The following is a 16756-nucleotide window of genomic DNA, read 5'->3' as shown; positions in this document are numbered from 1 at the left end:
CGTTAGGCGCAACCTTAGAGGCCGTTACCGCTGCCGCTTAAACTTCGGCCCTGGCAATTGTTTGTTGACGCTTGTTACCCGATTCGTATCATTTCTTTCACAGATTCATTGACTCTTCTCTTACTCAATTACTCTGTCGCAAGTCTTTTGGCGGTTCGCATCAGCATGTTAATCAGACAGGAATAAGTTACAGCGAAGTAATACAGCAATGGCAGACCTCATTAATTTCGACATAATAGAAGACCACAAAGAGAACATACAAGCCCTCCCTGGTGGACGTTCCGCAAAGCAGCTCGCAGCGATACTCACACCTGTACCATCGGGCAGGCCTGGCAGAGATTCAACACCGACTCTGAACGAGACAAAGACTCTCAACGACGCGATACGACAAGAATATGAGATTGAATTGCAGTCGATAGCAGAGGCGGACGACCCTTTAGACGTCTACGACCGATACGTCAGATGGACACTCAATGCCTACCCTTCTGCACAAGCAACACCACAGTCACAGCTCCTGCCTTTGCTGGAACGCGCGACCAAGGCTTTCCTCACATCCACGCATTACAAGAATGATCCCCGCTATCTCAAGCTTTGGCTGCACTATATCCGCCTGTTCTCTGACACCCCTCGAGAGACATTCGCATTCCTGGCTCGACATGGTATCGGCGAGGGGCTCGGTTTGTTCTATGAGGAGTTTGCCGCCTGGCTAGAAGGTGCAAGTCGGTGGGTGCAGGCCGAAGAAGTATACAAACTAGGGATTGAAAGAGAGGCTCGACCAGCAGAAAGACTGGTTCGGAAGTACAATCAATTCCAACAACGCTTTGAGGCAAGACCTCAGGTCGATAAGGAGCCAAATTCACCTGCTCTGCCAACAGTACGGCCAGCCCTTGCAGCAAAGATTGATCCCTTCGCATCAGCACACCGGAGTGACGAGTCCCAGGCTCCCCGGCATCAGCAAGCAGGAGGAGGCTCTGCACCAACATCGCGTTCAGGCAAGCCCAAGATGGCCATATTCTCGGACGCCGACAGCGCTGCGCCACCGCCGGGAACATCAAGTGCCGGCAAGGGCTGGGATAGCATTGGCTCAATGAAAGAGCGGAAGAAGGAGAACACAATCGAGGCTCGTCCTTGGGCCGGGGAGAAGCTGAAGGCAGGAGGCAAAGTAGGCACGGTGCCAAAAATGGAGATATTCAAAGACTCGGTATGATTGATCTCTTTGTTTGCGCCTAGCTCAGGGTCATATTCAATGCCAATACCCATTCAAGTCCATCTTCCTGGTGCTCCTTGCCTTCCTTAGGTACGTGTATGCTGACCAGTTTTGGGTGAACAGGTATCACAAGGAACACCAGCAGACAATGGCTCGTCCAGATCTCAGGGCTTGTCCCAGCCGGGGGATGTCGTCAACCCACGGACGGGTCGCGTTGAGCGTGTCTTTGTCGACCTGGACGCCATCTATCCTCCCAGCAGCGACCAAGAATTCAGCTTCGAAGAATTGCGAGCCATGTCGAGAGGATGGTCGCGAAAGGATTGGAGACCACAGCAGCAACACTCACCAGCAAAGCCACCGAGTCCGCTCAAGGGCACAAGTGGAAACACACGACCGTCATCCACAGCACAACCTAAGGCCACCAAATCCGAGCCGGAGGACATCGAGAACTTGAGTCAGTCATTCCAGCAACAGATTGACCTCAACAACACATCCAGTGGCAATCTCAGTATTCATGATGTATCAACACAATCTATGGTCGGCATGCCACAATCGCAGATGCAGCCACCGGCACAGAAGCCGAAAGAAAAGAATATCAAGATCAGAGAGGTCAAACAGGAGACCCAGACAGTCAAAACGCGCCTTGAATCGCCCACGGGCAGAAAAGTCAAGAGGAAGAATGCGACCGCTGAGCCCACCATGACTTTCCATTCCAAGGCTGCAACTAATGATATCTACGACATGTTCAATCAACCACTCCGTAAACCAGAAGTAGCACAAGATGACACGCAAAGTGGGGAAGAGACAGATTTTACCGAAGAAGTAGATGATGGATATAGCACCACGGGCGATGGTGAGAGTACGGGCACGGGGAGGGTGTCCGCACCTAGTAGTGAATTTGGTGACGATACATTGTCCTCAAATCGACACGATCTCACAGAAAACCGAACACAAAGCGAAAGTCGGCCAGACAGCCTTTCGCCCTGGTCTGACTTCACGACAAGCAAGCACGTTCCTCATCTGGCTCCTCCAACCAAGGCTTCTAGCAAAGGCTCAAGAAAAGGACAGAGGAGAACAAAGCTTGAACACAGACAAAAGCATTCGCTGACTGCTGAAGACGTGACAGAAAGCATGGATTCGTCAAGCCGGGACGCAACTCAATCGCCAGGTTTTGATGACGGCTTTGATACTCAGGCTATTGCTGCCATTGCCAACGGCAACTTTGACGACATGAATACCATGGCAATTGCCAGGATCGCTGGAGATGTCGACGTCGACGACGATGAGCATTCAGAGGGCGAGGGGCAGATCACTGATGTTGTGGGCTCAGAGGCCGCGGGCGCGGGCGCGGTCCAAAACGAAGAGGAAGAAGAACAACAAGCCGCGGGCCACAACAATCACAGACTCACTCAAGAAGAACTTGCAACACCTGTCGACGACGTCTTCAGCGAGCATGGGGAGATTCCACACAAGACATCCTTTGTCCCAATCCTGCCGGAGGATTATGAGCCCACACCAATGCGACCGTTTCGAGACCCAGCCTTGCTTGCACAGAACAAATTGCCCTTCATGACACCGATTGTGGAGAGAACCGAGAGCTCAATGGCCCCTTCAACCATCTTCCAAGACCCGGACTACTTCAATTCCAAAACACCGAGTAGATTGGCCAAAGGCAAATATGACAGCCCTTCGAAGTTGCAGCAGCAGCTGGACGAGTTGTTGATGAGCACTCCCGAGAAACAGAGAGGCACTCCATTGTCTTCGATCAAGAGAAAGCTAGAGCTGGCTGGCGCTACGGAAGAACAGATTTTGACTTCGTCGCCAAAGCAGAAGAAGGTGGCTGGATCTAGACCCGCTGAGCTCAACTCACCCGTCACCAAGTCTCCAGCGCGTGCAATCCTTCAAGAGACCACGAGACACAAAGGGCCAATCGTTGCAGACTTGCAATGCAACCCGTGCGATGATACCATTCGGCAGCAGATCTTATCGGCAGTTCACCCACCGCTTTCTTCGCATGCCGGCTACTATGACCACTCGAGCCAGGTCCTGAACAATTACCCTGTCCTGAAGTCGTACGCAGAGAAGATGGCAAAGACAAAGAGCAAGGCTAGTCCGAGAAAGAGTCAGGGTGAGAAAGGATCGAAGGCTGTGCCACCGCTCCTCAAGTTCACTGGAACTACTCGAGTCTATGCTGTGAAGCGAGAACTCGGAGCAGGCGCATTTGCACCAGTGTACCTGGTCGAGAGCTATGATCCTAGCGAGAATGCGATCGATGACGAAGAACAAGACAAAGAGAACGTCGCTCCAAAGTCCTCCACGGACATTGTAGATCGTCAGCAGCTCGAGGCCCTCAAGATTGAGTCTCCACCTGGCACGCTGGCTTGGGAATTCCACATCTTGCGACTTGTGCGTCAACGCCTCGGACATGCCTCGCGAACCATGCAGTCAGTTATCATGGCGCATGAGTGTCACCTGTACCGCGACGAAGCGTACATTGTGCTTTCGTACAGTCCACAAGGCACGTTGCTCGACCTAGTCAACCTTGCTAGAAGTGAGAATTTGAAAGCTGGAAAGCCTGCTGAAGGCCTTGACGAGATTCTTGCAATGTGGTTCGGCGTCGAGTTGCTCCGGACCATGGAAGAATTGCACCGCGTTGGCATCCTGCACGGCGACTTGAAGGGCGACAACTGTCTTGTTCGATTCGAGTCTGATGTTGAGGTCACTGGCCCGTATGACCCGGAGGGCACACACGGCTGGAGCGCGAAGGGATTGAAGGTGATAGACTTTGGACGTGGAATTGACGTGAAGATGTTCAAGCCCGCGGCTCAATTCATTGCGGATTGGCCTTCATGCCCACAGGACTGTGCGGAGATTCGCGAGTGTCGACCTTGGAAGTGGCAGATTGATTACCATGGAGCGGCGGGCGTGATTCACAGCTTATTGTTTGGCAAGTACATTGAGACCGTGCCCATGAGCAGTGCATTGGGACCAGGCCAGAAGAAGGAGTGGAAGTTGAAGGAGAGCCTGAAACGATACTGGGAGAAGGAGATCTGGGGAGATCTTTTCAGTGTGTTGCTCAATCCTGGATCTGTTGCTGATGGAGAGATGATGCCGATTCAGGGAAATCTGAGGAGAGTGAGAATGAGGATGGAGAAGTGGCTCGTGGAAGAGGCGGAGCGAGGTGGAAGGGATTTGAGAGGAAGTTTGAGAAAGATGGAACGATTGGTGAGTTCCGGCAACAAGTGAGCATGGACTTACCTTTACCAAGGCATGTGGTTGAGATTGGAAATTGGCGATTGAAGATTGGATATGGATACCTATTGGATTTGCCACTTCGGTTCAGCGATGGCGTTGGAGGTGTTTTGAGTATGCCACCATGTTGTGTGAGGATCTCGAAGCTATGGAGTGCGATAAGACGGATTCATTATTGTCGCTATCAATCAGACCAAAGAATTCGCAGTACTTTTTCTTGGCCTTCTTTCCATCGGTGGTTGTCCACGCTGACGACCAAGGATCTTACGTCAAGTATGGTCTTGGGAGACAAACCCATTCATACAAAGTTCCTCTTCTGAAATGCTTTGACCATTTTGCATTGGTCACACCGACTAATTTACTACATCGCCGAACTCACGGCTCCAGCATAACGTCTGTCCAGCCTTGGTCAAGCAAAGCAACGCATCACGCCAGCGGACTAGTCTCAACACCTTTGGGCGACCTCGGGGGTACCTGACCCGGGATTATGTCTATTGAATCGCTAGCCACCAGTGCGTAGCATGGGCAAACAGCACTAGCGTTCAAGATATGATGTCTAATCCAACTCCGCAAAAAGTCTTTGTTGAGGCTGGCCAGACCTACACAGGCTCTCTTCCCCTCCCAGTTGCGGCACCGTCTGGCAACGAGACCGCGAATCCCAGTGTCAAGGCAACCCCATTCCTTGCCGCCGTGTTGGTCGCAAAGACCTCAACAACTAATGAAAGTGCCACTGTCGTGGACTGTGATCCATCTACGGTGCAGCTCATAACCAGTACTGTATCAAATGACACCATATCTTGGACGGCACCAGATGACGGTACATACATCCTGGTGGCAGCTTATGGGCGTGGTACCGGACACCATCCTGTCAGATGAGCTTGGTGCTTATGGCGTGACATGGAGGTTTCTCTTGGGCACATACAACTTGGACGCGTCGTTGAGTGTCAGTCAAGGCGTCATTCACGGGTTCCCTTATCGAGATTCTCCTGATAGCCAGTGGCCAGGATTCGCACCTTTCACTCCCCTCGGAACTTCCAACGGGTTTGCCGACGCATGGGGACCTCGACAGCCGCACTGGTTGTTTGCCAACAATGCAAGCCTGTACATGGCGAATGCCGCAAAGCTTCTTCAAGACGGCGGGCCTTCGGTTGACATCGCCATCCTCAACCAGGATTGGGGCGTCACAGCCACATGGGCTGATACCTCTCTCAATGACGGAGGGTATTCCTACCAATTCCCCAGTCCAGGATTGCTCTCCAACAATAATGTCACAGTTGATAATGCTCGACTGGCACCCAATGGGCCTAACTACAGGGCATTGCTCGTCAACGAAACCGCAATGGATGTCAGCACAGCGGAACTATTGCTGTCGTATGCCAAGGCAGGGCTACCGATCATCTTCTTGGACCAGCTCCCAAACACCACATTTTCCTTCTATTCTCAGCAGGAGACTGCCGATGCCACTCTGGCTTCCGTACTATCGCAGATTCAAGGTTTGTCGACCACAAAGCTGCTTTCAAACACTACCAGCCTTGTCAGCATTTTGAAGGGACTGGGAGCTCCGCCTTCCGTGCAATACACGTCAGGTTACAATGTGAGTTTCATCACCCACAGGCGGACTATGGACTCGGGCTATCTATATTGGATCTACAACAACGGAGATGGCGAATCCACCCAAAGCGTCAGCCTGGAAGGCACAGGATCACCGTATGCTATCAACCTATGGACTGGAGACGTGGAGCCAATTGCCTCATACCCCAGTGTTGAAAGCTATGTCACGCTCAATGTCACTCTAGCGGCTACCGCGGCTGCTGCCATCTAGTGAGTTGCACCTTCGCGAGAACTTATCCCACTGTGTACTCACTGCCTCATAGTGTCGGAACCACCAAGACATTCAATGCACCAACCCTGCAACAGTATCTCGTCTCGACAGATTGTGGCAACTATGTCGACGGCACTACCATTCACTTGATCTCCAACGTCAGTTGTTCGGCAACTACATCTGCTGGTAAGACTGTAAGTGTTTCTCCTCAAGTTGAGGAGCCTGTAACTCTCACGGATTGGACTTTGGTAGTGCAAGACTGGGGTCCAGCTGCTATCAACGAGACCGGCTTGAACTCATCACTTACTGTCAAGACGACACTCCCGGCTGTATCTCTCACATCGCTGGCCGCCTGGCCGAATATCACGGGCCTTCAATATGCCAGTGGACTTGGCTATTACAACACGACGGCTTCTTTGAACCTGTCCGGCAGTGACGTTCGTGTTCTCTTCGGCATTGGCTCCGTGGACGGTGAATGGAGTCTCACCATAAATGGGAAGTCTGTTCCTGGCATCGATCAATTTAGCAGTGTCCCACTTGATGTGACGGACTATGTGGTAGACGGTGACAACAGTAAGTGATGTCCTGTTGTCCTCTAGAATTTGATTGCTATGGGTGTGTATTGTGGGAGACTAATTGTACCCATCTCCAGATATCGAGATCCTGGTTGCGACCACGCTCTGGAACAAACTCATTGAGGTCTGGCCGGCGATTTATGGCACCTTTGAAGAACAGCTTATTGGCCTGCTTGGACCGGTCACGCTCACGTACGTCCAGGACGTGACTGTCTAATCAAGCCACCTCTGGCTCAGATAATCGTGGTGATACTGATGGAGCGGCTTATGTTCTGTCCATACCCTCAGCGGGTTGACTAAGTGGCCTGAACTGAGATATAGGGATCGGCTGAAGTCAACAGGCAAGGGTCGTTCTCGATGCAAAACGGTGGAGATCGTGGTCCGATGGCGGCCGCGTAGCTCCAATTCAATTGGTGGTCCGACTACGTAGTGCCTGCCTTTTCATAAAAGTATTCTGTCTAGATGACATTCGATCTTTGACCTACATTGATAAGCAGCGCCTCGTGCCAGTAAGGGGGCCTTGCAAAACTCGCTTACGGTTCTCCTGGATCGAATCAAACCAGCCTACAATGTGATGCAGCGAGAGGGGCACAGGTCAGTGATGACTTTTGGGGGCCATCGAAAGCTTCATTAGGTAAGTCGCTGGGACAGACTGGAGTAAGAGATGCACTCCACGTCCACCCCCTTCAGGTTTATATACTTGCTTGCTCTTCAATTCCTAGCCGTGCAATGCGGCCACGCCAGATCTTCGCATTTCGTGGACGCTTTCATTACCTGCTGTGGCATCAAGGAGCTGAGGACGAAATATGAAAGGCACCATGGGCAAAAGCGCCTTGTCGCGTCTTTGGGTGAGGGATCACCCCTCGCTTATGATGGCTTCAGCCTGTTGTCTCTCGCAGAATTGACACTTTCTCTCTGCCCTATCCCAGATATGGCCTTTGCAGCTGTTCGCCAGCCTTCAAATTGGGGGCCGCCGGCCACCTTTGGTGGCGTACCGAGTTGGGCTCCTTCTCTATTCGCGACTAATTCGTCCGCTCAAGTTTGCCCACGCTACGAGTGTGACATTTCGACTGATCTGCGCTCAGCCTGACCGGCATTGTCGGCCAGCCACTGGAGCTGAGCCTCTAGGACGACGCAAGATGCAAGCCCCTCTTGGACTCGCACATGAAGGACAGAAAGACGGCGATTGCAATCTGATCATTTCCGTGCTGGTTTCTTCCTCTTAATGCAGACATATCCTCTCGCAAAGCTTCTTCCTTCCTCTCGGAAACCAGACTACTACGCCCCAACTTCGCACCTTCTCTCTAAGGACTCTGCGAGCCTCGTGCCGGACTGTCCAATATCTATTTCAATCGGACTATACAGTGTCAGGCTCAGCCTTGGAAAATGAAGCCCAACACGTATGAGACGGTTGCTGCGATGGACGATCCAATGCGCCGAGCAGGCACTGCTGGAAAGGAGTTATATCGTGTACCCCGAACGGTCATACTTCTCATCCTGGCTATCGCTGCATATGGCCTGGTATCTGTGGGATTCACCATCTATATACTCAGATGTCCAAGCGAAGGTGCAGCCTTCCGCGTGCTTCTTACCGGTGGCCAACCCCAGCTGCAGACTGCACTTATGTTTGATTCACGAGCGACAAATCCCAACGAGCTCCGAGTGCCACTACTCACAGACTACAACAGTATGTACGGCCTGGTAGCAGATTCGATGAACACTGTGGCCTCCGCTGGGTATTACGGTACGGCCACAGTCCCAACAAGAGGTAGTCGACCATACCCAGTGTATCTCCTCCGCACCTACATTCTCGCGGTCGTCGTCGTTATTTTGGTCCTGACGCCGTGCCTCGCTGCCTTGCTGATCTGTCTCACCCACTTCATACTCCGTGCAACGCTCCGCCGGACGACTTTCTTGACTATCGCCAACGCTGTCCGCGGACCTTGGTGGGATGCGACTCTATGGGGTACTTGTCTCATGTCTCCAAGTGAGCTGAGAAACGCGGTCAGGGGAACCAAAGTCACGTTTGGCAACACCGTGAATGTTGATTCGCAGGACGAAACCGAAACTCCAAACAAGCATTTTGGCCTGGCGCAGCACGTTGTGTCTGTGAAGCATGACCAGAAATACTTTGGCACCAAAGTGAAATCATTATGAGAATGCGCGACCAGAAAGAGGCGATCCGATGGCTGTGACTGCGATTGACTTCGAAGCACATTAGACGAGGTTGGTAGGGATATGGCAATGACGACTGTATCATTCCCAGGAGAGGCTTTGTTCGATAAGTGAATAAATCTTCCTGTCACAATCCTTGATCGTCATTGTGATGCTTCTTCCTGAGCAATAACTAGTAGTAATCATAGAGGTGTAGTCATTAGAAGATACAAGATGATCATCTATCTATCTTATCGTGGCCGTCAAGAGTGGAGTGTTGGGGAGAATGGCGATGGCGCAAGGTGACAGGCCGATCTAACGCATCAAGACTCGGCACAGTCGGTAAACCTCGTTGATGGCAAATGCTTGATTGATTGACTTTCAGCCGCCCACGAGATCACCCTCGTGAGTGGCACTGGTAGTGGCGCCCGCGGTGGACTGCCCTGCCCGATCGTACTTGCGTGAATCCCACCGGAGAAATAGCGAGAAGCGAGAAAGCGATGAGTCGTGTGTCAGTGTCATGATTTATTGCATCAGACGGACACACGTTTTCGGCAATCGATCGCATTCAATATATCACTTCCCCCATCCCTTCCTTTCACATTCCTTGCAGGATTCGTTAGGCATATCCTCCACGGCTTGTCAAACTTGATCCAAGTCGTTGAGAACTCCTCCGTTCCCTATGCGTCGCGAATCCGGAAAGTGCTGACACTGACTTGCACTCCGCTGATCCGATCAGACACACGAGGCCTTGAACGTGACTCTGTCATACTCTTCTGCCTCTGACTTCCGTCCGCCGCTCGCCTTCGAAGCAACAAACAGTTTAGGGTGAATTGCGTGACTACCCGGACGAACGCCGTCCTCCATCCAGACAACCTACGTACCGCCTTCGAGCGGACAACTCCTACCGCATCAATTCGGATATCATACACCGATATTGACGGGACCACTTCAGAACACAAAAGCCAAAGGTTTAAGAGCAGGGAGGAATAGACTCCTGCGAGACTTATACCATGGGTGACGCAGGCCCGCCCTCGCCGCCGCCATTTCTGGCTGGGGGCGCAACTGCGCGGAACGCAGTCGAGGCGCAAGATGCACAGCCGCCGAGGGAGGTGAAGGTGCTTGTCACAGGCTTCGGGGTAGGTCATATCTTTTCTTACTCTTGACGATGATGTGTTGCAAACCCAAAGGCAAGGCAGAAAAGAGTGCCCGTGACAGACACGAGAGGAGGTTCGAGCCTTGAGCTTGCTTTTCAGCAAGAGCCATGTTCACATTCTCGTTGAGATATGCCCAACAATCATAAATGAATACATGATCCCATACTGATATTGACCAATTGAGCAGCCCTTCAAATCCTTCCTCATCAACCCATCATGGCTGATCGCCTCAGCACTACCCGACGAACTCTACCCTACCACAGAATCTACAGGAAAACCAGCCTACAAGATAAAACTAATAATACACCCCTCCCCCGTCCGCGTATCCTATAGCGTCGTCGCGGAAACCATGGCAACCCTGATTGCGCAGCACAATCCCGACTACATAGTGCACATCGGCATGGCCGGCGGACGAGATTGCTACTCGCTGGAAACACGTGGCCACCGGGACGGGTACCGGATAAAAGACGTCGACTGTAACGACGGGTTCCTTCCTGGCGAAGCTGTGTGGAAGAAAGAAGGTGTGCCCGACGTGCTGAGCGTGAGGTGGGATGAGGCAGATGTCTTGTCGCGGTGGGAACGAAGTGTGAAAGAAGGTCTCGAACAGCGAGGTTTTCTGGGAAAGGCGCCTGGTAAGGACGATGAGACGCCGATCATGCCGGGAACGCCACTCTTTATGGTCACGATGAGTAGGGCCGAAGAGAATAAACGAAAAGCGGTGGTCAAGCTGTCGCGTGATGCGGGTCGGTTTTTGTGCGAGTATGCACTTTTCACGAGTCTTAGTCGAAAGTGGCTTGACGCGAACCCCCAAGCTGGCGAGCAAGAGTCGAGTCCGGAGGAAATGGACAGTCAAGACAAAGAGCTCGCACAGGAGAGACTGGGGAAGGTAGCGTTTCTGCATGTGCCGGGCTGGACGGGAGTGGAGGACGTCAATCGCGGCGTCATGATTGCCGAGGAAGCTATACGGGCGTTGGTGGGCAGTTGGGAAGATGGACGGAGATCGAAAGCTGGTGGTGACGGTGCTAAGAGCTTTACAAATCAGCACTCTGAGCTTGCAGGCGTGAGTCGATGAAATGGTGCTACGAGGTGCTAGGAGCAGTACAAGGGCTGTATATAGGCAGAGTTGCTATGGGTGTGAAGACGACGAACGGGGCACATGAGTATCGCGGTATGGGGTCAAGCGGTATTGCGTACGGGCACATGAGTTGCCGATGCATGTGGTCTGCAGCCAGCATTGTCTCAGTGGAAGACACTATGTTCTGAACATCATTATCGATTGTCAGTGGAGCCTGACGTGCTTTTGACTTGTTTGCGTTGCATAGCTGGCTGTGGGCACTATAGAGCGATAGAGATATGTGGACGGACGCGATGACAATGCTAGATGAAGTGTAATCACATTGAGCACATAAACTGTCTCGAACATTCACCCCGGATCGACATCTGAGCTGTATGAAGCATGCTTTGGATGGACGACTCATGGACTGAATGTATTGAACATTATGACGACGAGCGTAGTTTCCAGCATTTCTCTTATATTGGAGCGACAGTTTGGGGTCAGATACTACCCTGCGCAAGTGAGTACCTTAAGAGCTTGCAGTGTCAGTGGTGTTCCATGGAACTGGAAAAGTCGAAGACGATTTGAGTTCCAATTCGATTGGAATACATGACGGAAAGTCATGCTGGTCCCATGGGGTCTGCAGCGTGCACAGTTCAATGTCAGGCAGTTCACTGCAGTTCTGATCCCAAGACCCGAGTCCTCGGTATCGACCCTCGTCATGGATCATGGCAGGTTTGTTCCAAGTTCCTGTTCTGATCAAAATCGAGCCATGAAAATGGGCCCAAGCCTGAAGTGTGGCGTCCTTGGTTCCCGACGATGCTGAACTGGACCATGCTTGTTCCATTCATAGACACGAGATCTGCTGGGATATTCCATTCAAGGAGCGAACCCAGTGTCCTACCTTGTTCATGAGGCAAGGGGAATGATACTTCCAACAAAGACATTGTAACTCTCTGACTCTCCCTTGCGTGTCATTGTTTGTTTACACTCTTAAAGAACGTGTCTTCCTTCGAGGCCAACACCCGTTATGGAGTGTTTCAGGTTGGCGACATGAAGTCATTTGCAAACAATCTGTCAGGACCTCGACGGGAGCCGAGGAGAGAACGGCGGTGGTTTCAAGGCAACTTTGATCGAAGAGATGGAGTTAGTCCATTAGATGGATATCCTGGTCAAGGCTTTTTGGATGGGGTCAATGCAAGGCATTTCTCGGTGGCTCAGCCGAACAGACGAGCGATTGGACGATCCTTGACGGCTGAGGCGCAATGGCAACCACTGGATTTGAAGTTCGCTTGTTTTGTTAGCGTGTTCTGTTCGCGTTTTGCAAAGCTTGACGCGTCGTAGTTTCCTGATGTCAATGAGCACACGACAGCATGACAGCCGCCCAATAGCCCAAAATAACTGGCCAGAGAAAGTTGGCTGTGTAGAGATCAGCTGGCAGCTATATTGGGCTTCAACTTGCAGGCCTCGTCTTGCTGCAGAGGAGTGGATGAAGCCAGAACATGTGGCTCTTCAATAGCCATAGGGACAAACAGGTCTGGTATAGCAACCGTGACAGTCTGCACCTACTTGTACCCTGCAGTAGACTATGACGACAGTAGAATTGAAGGAAGCAGTGAGGAGCAAACGCGGCTCGAGACGATATGGCGCAATGAAGCGAATCCCATGGGGCAGGACTTTGCTAGCCAGTGGTTTGGGTGGGTTGAACAAGGTCAGGCGAGAAGAAGTGAGAAGCACAGTTGAATCCACTCGAATGCAGGATGCAGGTGAGACAGTAGTTGTTGATATAGAAAAGGCGGTAGGAGTTATCGATAGATGCACGTTGTCTATCGATTGTGATGATTGTTGATCCCTTACTTTGCGCGCGCTCATCGCAAAGCTGAAGTTGAAAGGCAATAGTTTCTACAGGTGCGCCTGAGGCCTGAACTCACTAAAAAGAGGCCTTACCAACGGCCACCCTCAATCTATCCTCCTTCAATTTCACCTCACTTGCAACCTCACTTCAATCTCATCATCTCATCTTCTATTCTTCATCTCTATCATCTTTCCTTCTCAAAAGTGATTGTTTGTTTGTTGTGACTCCGCCTGTCAATCCCTCCCCTCCTGCGAGTACCATACTTTTTCCCACACGTCTCAGACATCTTTCGCCGCCGAGTTTCCACAGACTGGGCAGTGATAGGCGCTTCGGGTCTTTCACGACGCGCGCACAGGCCTCGTGAACCGAGTCGCTCTCTCCACTGTGCTGGCTTCCAAACGGGGGCCAGTCCACTGAGTCCAGAAGTGAAAAAGAGTGCCCACGAGTGCCCTGGCACAGCTGCAGCCCAGCTTTCAACTCCCGGGCCCTCTCCCTCTGAAGTCTCCTCCCTCCTCCTCTTATTCTCAGATCTACCCACACCAAGCCAACACCCTCACGCTTCGACATCCTCTCCGCCCACTTTGCAACATTCCAGTCCATCCACCTCCCGCAACAAACGCTTCGCCTTCTCCTTCACTTTCACGTCAGCTGTAAACAAGCAGAAAGATATTTCAACAATCCTTCCTTTTCATACTTGTACCGCCTGGACGCTCAAACGAACTTCGCTCATTTCTCGTCAAGCAAACCCTAGCCGCAGTCGACCCTGGTCCCCCAATTTCGTCCCCTGCGTCTTCCCAGCCACCATCATTTTTCCACCTCTCGAACTTCGACTACTGCACCCTCCCGACTGACAGGTAGCCTGCGCGTCCGGCACGTCTCTACTGTCGCAACTCACAATCGCGCCGACAATCACGTCGATACTCTCTGCCGTCCTTGACAGCACTCTTTCGTAACGGATCTTACGGACAATTAATCCGCAACGCGCTCGGGCGCTGTCAGTCAATTCTCCTCGCGCATCTCATCAGCTTCGTCGACCACAGCACCTCACAACCGACCAACGCGTCTGCAGCATGAGCCGTTGAACTCTCGATTCAAACTCGACCCAAGCCTACACTGTTCAGGTGACTGCGCAGTTCGTCGCCGTCGCGCCGCCGTTCTCGGCCTGCTCAATCAGGAACCGCGCGCGCTCGAAAACATGGACGACCGCGAAGCTTCTCCCACACTCATGGCCTCGTCGGCGCTGCGCAAGCAACAAATGTCCATAACCCTTCCTCGAAATTTCGCTCCTCTACGCCTTGACGGAAGTGACAACCCAAGGACGCCCGATCAGACCTTTGCTGAGCTCAAGCTTCCACCTCCACCTCATCACTCCACGGTTCGAGTACGACGCAGCAGAATTACCACGGACAATTTTCAAACGCGTAACAACGCCCTTCCCTCCGCCCTCTTCGCGTCAGATATCCCAATTCCCTCCAGCGCTCAGTCTGTACAAACCGAGTTCAACATGGACGCCGACGTTCCCATACCTACAATTGAAGCGCCATTCCTAAGTACCAGACCACAATACACACACAGTATCACAGATCCATCACCGAGCGATAGATTGAAAGTGTCCGCCTTCAGAGATCTCCAGCAGCCAAGGACTCCAATAGGACAAACCAATGTGGTCTCTTCAGAGTACAAGAACAACGTGTGGGATATGCACCGTTCTTCCTCTGAGTGCTCTATCCGGTCAGACTCATCAGAGTCATCTTCTGAGACCTTCACCACGCGTCCAACATCGTTCAGTGGCAGCGCGACCAGTCCCGATTTAGATTCACAGGACCCATTTTCACCTGCGAAGGTCAATATCATCCCAGACACGCCTTCACGAAAGAGCAAGAAATTGAGGATCAACACTTTCACGTCCAAGGCCAATGTGCAGTGGAGTATTGAAATGGACAATCACTTGTTCAATGTCTACCAGATGTATCTGGCTGATCCAACCGTGACGCCTTTCAAGACAGTCCCAGGAAGCGTTCCTCCTACAGGCGTATGTCACCGTGTCGCCCGAAAAGCCAAGGAGACCTGGCCGAAAGCAAGTAGAGTTGCGAGGCCGATCGTCCGCCGATATAAGATGCGCAACGTCATTGAGACTCGCAACTTCATTCGAGACACAACGCCAGAGCCTAACGACTTTTTGCGGACCGACAACAATGATGCGAGAACCGTCTGGCCCTCTGAGTCTGCTACACGAAAGCGCCTGAAGCAATTGTGCAAGGAGAAGTTCACGATTACAGCTCACTATCAACGCTTGCGTGAGTCCAGGAGCCCGTCACCCTTCCACGAGCAATTCAGCCGCCGGCCGCCGTCGAGAGTGTCCAGGTCAATGTCACGTCAAGCCGATCCGGATGCTTCCACTGCGTACGCTACACGAGAGCTTGGTATCTCTTTGGTCGCCAGTAGTGCTACTGCTCCTTTGGCTCAGCTAGTGACAGGAGACTCGCCCTTGGCGCAGCAAATGTCAGATGACTGGTTCAATACTCCGCTGACCACCTCATCCGATGCCATGTCGCTCTCAACACCTTCTGCTGTGGCTCCGGAGACGCAGGTGAGCAGGCTCAAAGTTGCCAACGACATCCCCCGGCTGGCATCGCCATTCAACTACAGCACTTGGAATGGATCCAGCAATTCGAATCACAAGCATCGTCGCGGCATGAGTCATCATCAATTTGACACGGTACATGCTACAGGGTCGAGGTTGCTGTCACCGTTCAAGATCGAGCCCGACGTGTCACTCAACGTCAACAAACGACGCGCTCAGCACAACCTGGAGGATGAATTGAGTCCTAGCGGCAGCAACATCAACAACATGAGCGCCATCCCGGACCTCAAAATTCCCACACCAAGCACGTTCCACCCGGAGTCCAAACCCCGACCGGAGCTTGTATTTACTGGTGCTGGTGACATCAATCAACGTAGAATCCGGGTCCGCAACCGGGGCGCGACATTGGGTGCCGTCAACAACCGGGAGACTCTCGAACGCTTCTTTACACCACCGACTATCAATGTTCCTTCCGCGGATGGTTCTGATGAGGCGGCTGGTATCCCTCCAGTTCCTCCATTGCCGGCGTCCCTCACGTCCTTGGCGAACCCTCACATGAGAACCTTTCCCTCACGTTTGGCTCCGCCAGAGCCAGACCCAACGCAGAAGCGACTTGGCAGTCCATTCGAGCTCGACCCAAACAAGCGAAATTATCGTGTCAAGAGTCCCAGACACGTCCCGAGTCTCAGCGACCCTTTTATCAACACTAGTGCTTTTGCAACGACACCAAGTCGTGGTCACGGTCATACTAGCAGTATGAGTATCGGTGAAAGATTGGCCATGTTCAGTACTTTTCACCCAAGTCATTTTCAACGAAACGTGCCAAGTCAACAGCCGAGGGATGATCCTTTCACATGATCAGAAGATGCACAATTTCACTTATCTGGAGTATACAGGCCAATATCAAGGAGTTCATCGGTGTTGAATAACGAATTGGATGCTGTTTGCATTTATCATGCATGGTTGCTCTATTCACTTTTGGTCGAGGTCTTTTGACCTGGCAGTTTAGTGAAGCGGCGAGCTGGCGTTGTCGGTTTATGGCTGTGAGAGTCTCGCCAACATCATTTTTGGCGTCAAGAATTTTTGCGATGGTGCA

The 16756-nt window shown here is 52.1% G+C and overlaps 5 protein-coding genes across 5 annotated transcripts; all 5 read left to right on the top strand.

The window, feature by feature from the left end:
• Positions 1 to 110: 110 nt before the first annotated feature.
• On the top strand, positions 111 to 4666 carry EDD37DRAFT_614989 (checkpoint serine/threonine-protein kinase). Its single transcript, XM_062815569.1, has 2 exons — positions 111 to 1201; positions 1331 to 4666. Exons 1-2 carry the CDS (start codon positions 209 to 211, stop codon positions 4451 to 4453), a joined length of 4116 nt encoding a protein of 1371 aa, XP_062674581.1. The 5' UTR covers positions 111 to 208; the 3' UTR covers positions 4454 to 4666.
• A 182-nt stretch (positions 4667 to 4848) lies between these two features.
• Positions 4849 to 7355, top strand: EDD37DRAFT_16923 (uncharacterized protein). The gene is made up of 3 exons (XM_062809843.1): positions 4849 to 6280; positions 6334 to 6854; positions 6934 to 7355. The coding sequence occupies exons 1-3, from the start codon at positions 5244 to 5246 to the stop codon at positions 7071 to 7073; spliced, it is 1698 nt and encodes a 565-aa protein (XP_062674580.1). The 5' UTR covers positions 4849 to 5243; the 3' UTR covers positions 7074 to 7355.
• Positions 7356 to 8074: 719 nt separating this feature from the next.
• On the top strand, positions 8075 to 9216 carry EDD37DRAFT_16910 (uncharacterized protein). The gene has a single exon (XM_062809838.1). It carries the CDS (start codon positions 8243 to 8245, stop codon positions 9011 to 9013), a length of 771 nt encoding a protein of 256 aa, XP_062674579.1. The 5' UTR covers positions 8075 to 8242; the 3' UTR covers positions 9014 to 9216.
• A 585-nt stretch (positions 9217 to 9801) lies between these two features.
• EDD37DRAFT_16917 (uncharacterized protein) lies at positions 9802 to 11343 on the top strand. Its single transcript, XM_062809842.1, has 2 exons — positions 9802 to 10149; positions 10355 to 11343. Exons 1-2 carry the CDS (start codon positions 10024 to 10026, stop codon positions 11237 to 11239), a joined length of 1011 nt encoding a protein of 336 aa, XP_062674578.1. The 5' UTR covers positions 9802 to 10023; the 3' UTR covers positions 11240 to 11343.
• A 2631-nt stretch (positions 11344 to 13974) lies between these two features.
• On the top strand, positions 13975 to 16626 carry EDD37DRAFT_16898 (uncharacterized protein). Its single transcript, XM_062809837.1, has one exon. It carries the CDS (start codon positions 14272 to 14274, stop codon positions 16516 to 16518), a length of 2247 nt encoding a protein of 748 aa, XP_062674577.1. The 5' UTR covers positions 13975 to 14271; the 3' UTR covers positions 16519 to 16626.
• Positions 16627 to 16756: the final 130 nt, after the last annotated feature.

Source organism: Exophiala viscosa, assembly GCF_022695815.1.
Source record: "Exophiala viscosa unplaced genomic scaffold EDD37scaffold_1, whole genome shotgun sequence".
Taxonomy (NCBI): Eukaryota; Fungi; Ascomycota; class Eurotiomycetes; order Chaetothyriales; family Herpotrichiellaceae; genus Exophiala; species Exophiala viscosa.
The sequence above is the reverse complement of the archived record's forward strand: the minus strand, read 5'-3'. Positions and strand labels throughout refer to the sequence as shown.

Excerpts from the sequence above, each read along its gene's own strand:
- EDD37DRAFT_16917 (XM_062809842.1), top strand. The coding sequence starts at position 10,024 with ATGGGTGACGCAGGCCCGCCCTCGCCGCCGCCATTTCTGGCTGGGGGC. Across the intron at positions 10,150-10,354 it reads TGCTTGTCACAGGCTTCGGG|CCCTTCAAATCCTTCCTCAT; the intron begins GTAGGTCATATC and ends CCAATTGAGCAG.
- EDD37DRAFT_614989 (XM_062815569.1), top strand. The coding sequence starts at position 209 with ATGGCAGACCTCATTAATTTCGACATAATAGAAGACCACAAAGAGAAC. Across the intron at positions 1,202-1,330 it reads TGGAGATATTCAAAGACTCG|GTATCACAAGGAACACCAGC; the intron begins GTATGATTGATC and ends TTGGGTGAACAG.
- EDD37DRAFT_16898 (XM_062809837.1), top strand. The coding sequence starts at position 14,272 with ATGGACGACCGCGAAGCTTCTCCCACACTCATGGCCTCGTCGGCGCTG.
- EDD37DRAFT_16910 (XM_062809838.1), top strand. The coding sequence starts at position 8,243 with ATGAAGCCCAACACGTATGAGACGGTTGCTGCGATGGACGATCCAATG.
- EDD37DRAFT_16923 (XM_062809843.1), top strand. The coding sequence starts at position 5,244 with ATGACACCATATCTTGGACGGCACCAGATGACGGTACATACATCCTGG. Across the intron at positions 6,281-6,333 it reads ACCGCGGCTGCTGCCATCTA|TGTCGGAACCACCAAGACAT; the intron begins GTGAGTTGCACC and ends ACTGCCTCATAG. Across the intron at positions 6,855-6,933 it reads TGTGGTAGACGGTGACAACA|ATATCGAGATCCTGGTTGCG; the intron begins GTAAGTGATGTC and ends ACCCATCTCCAG.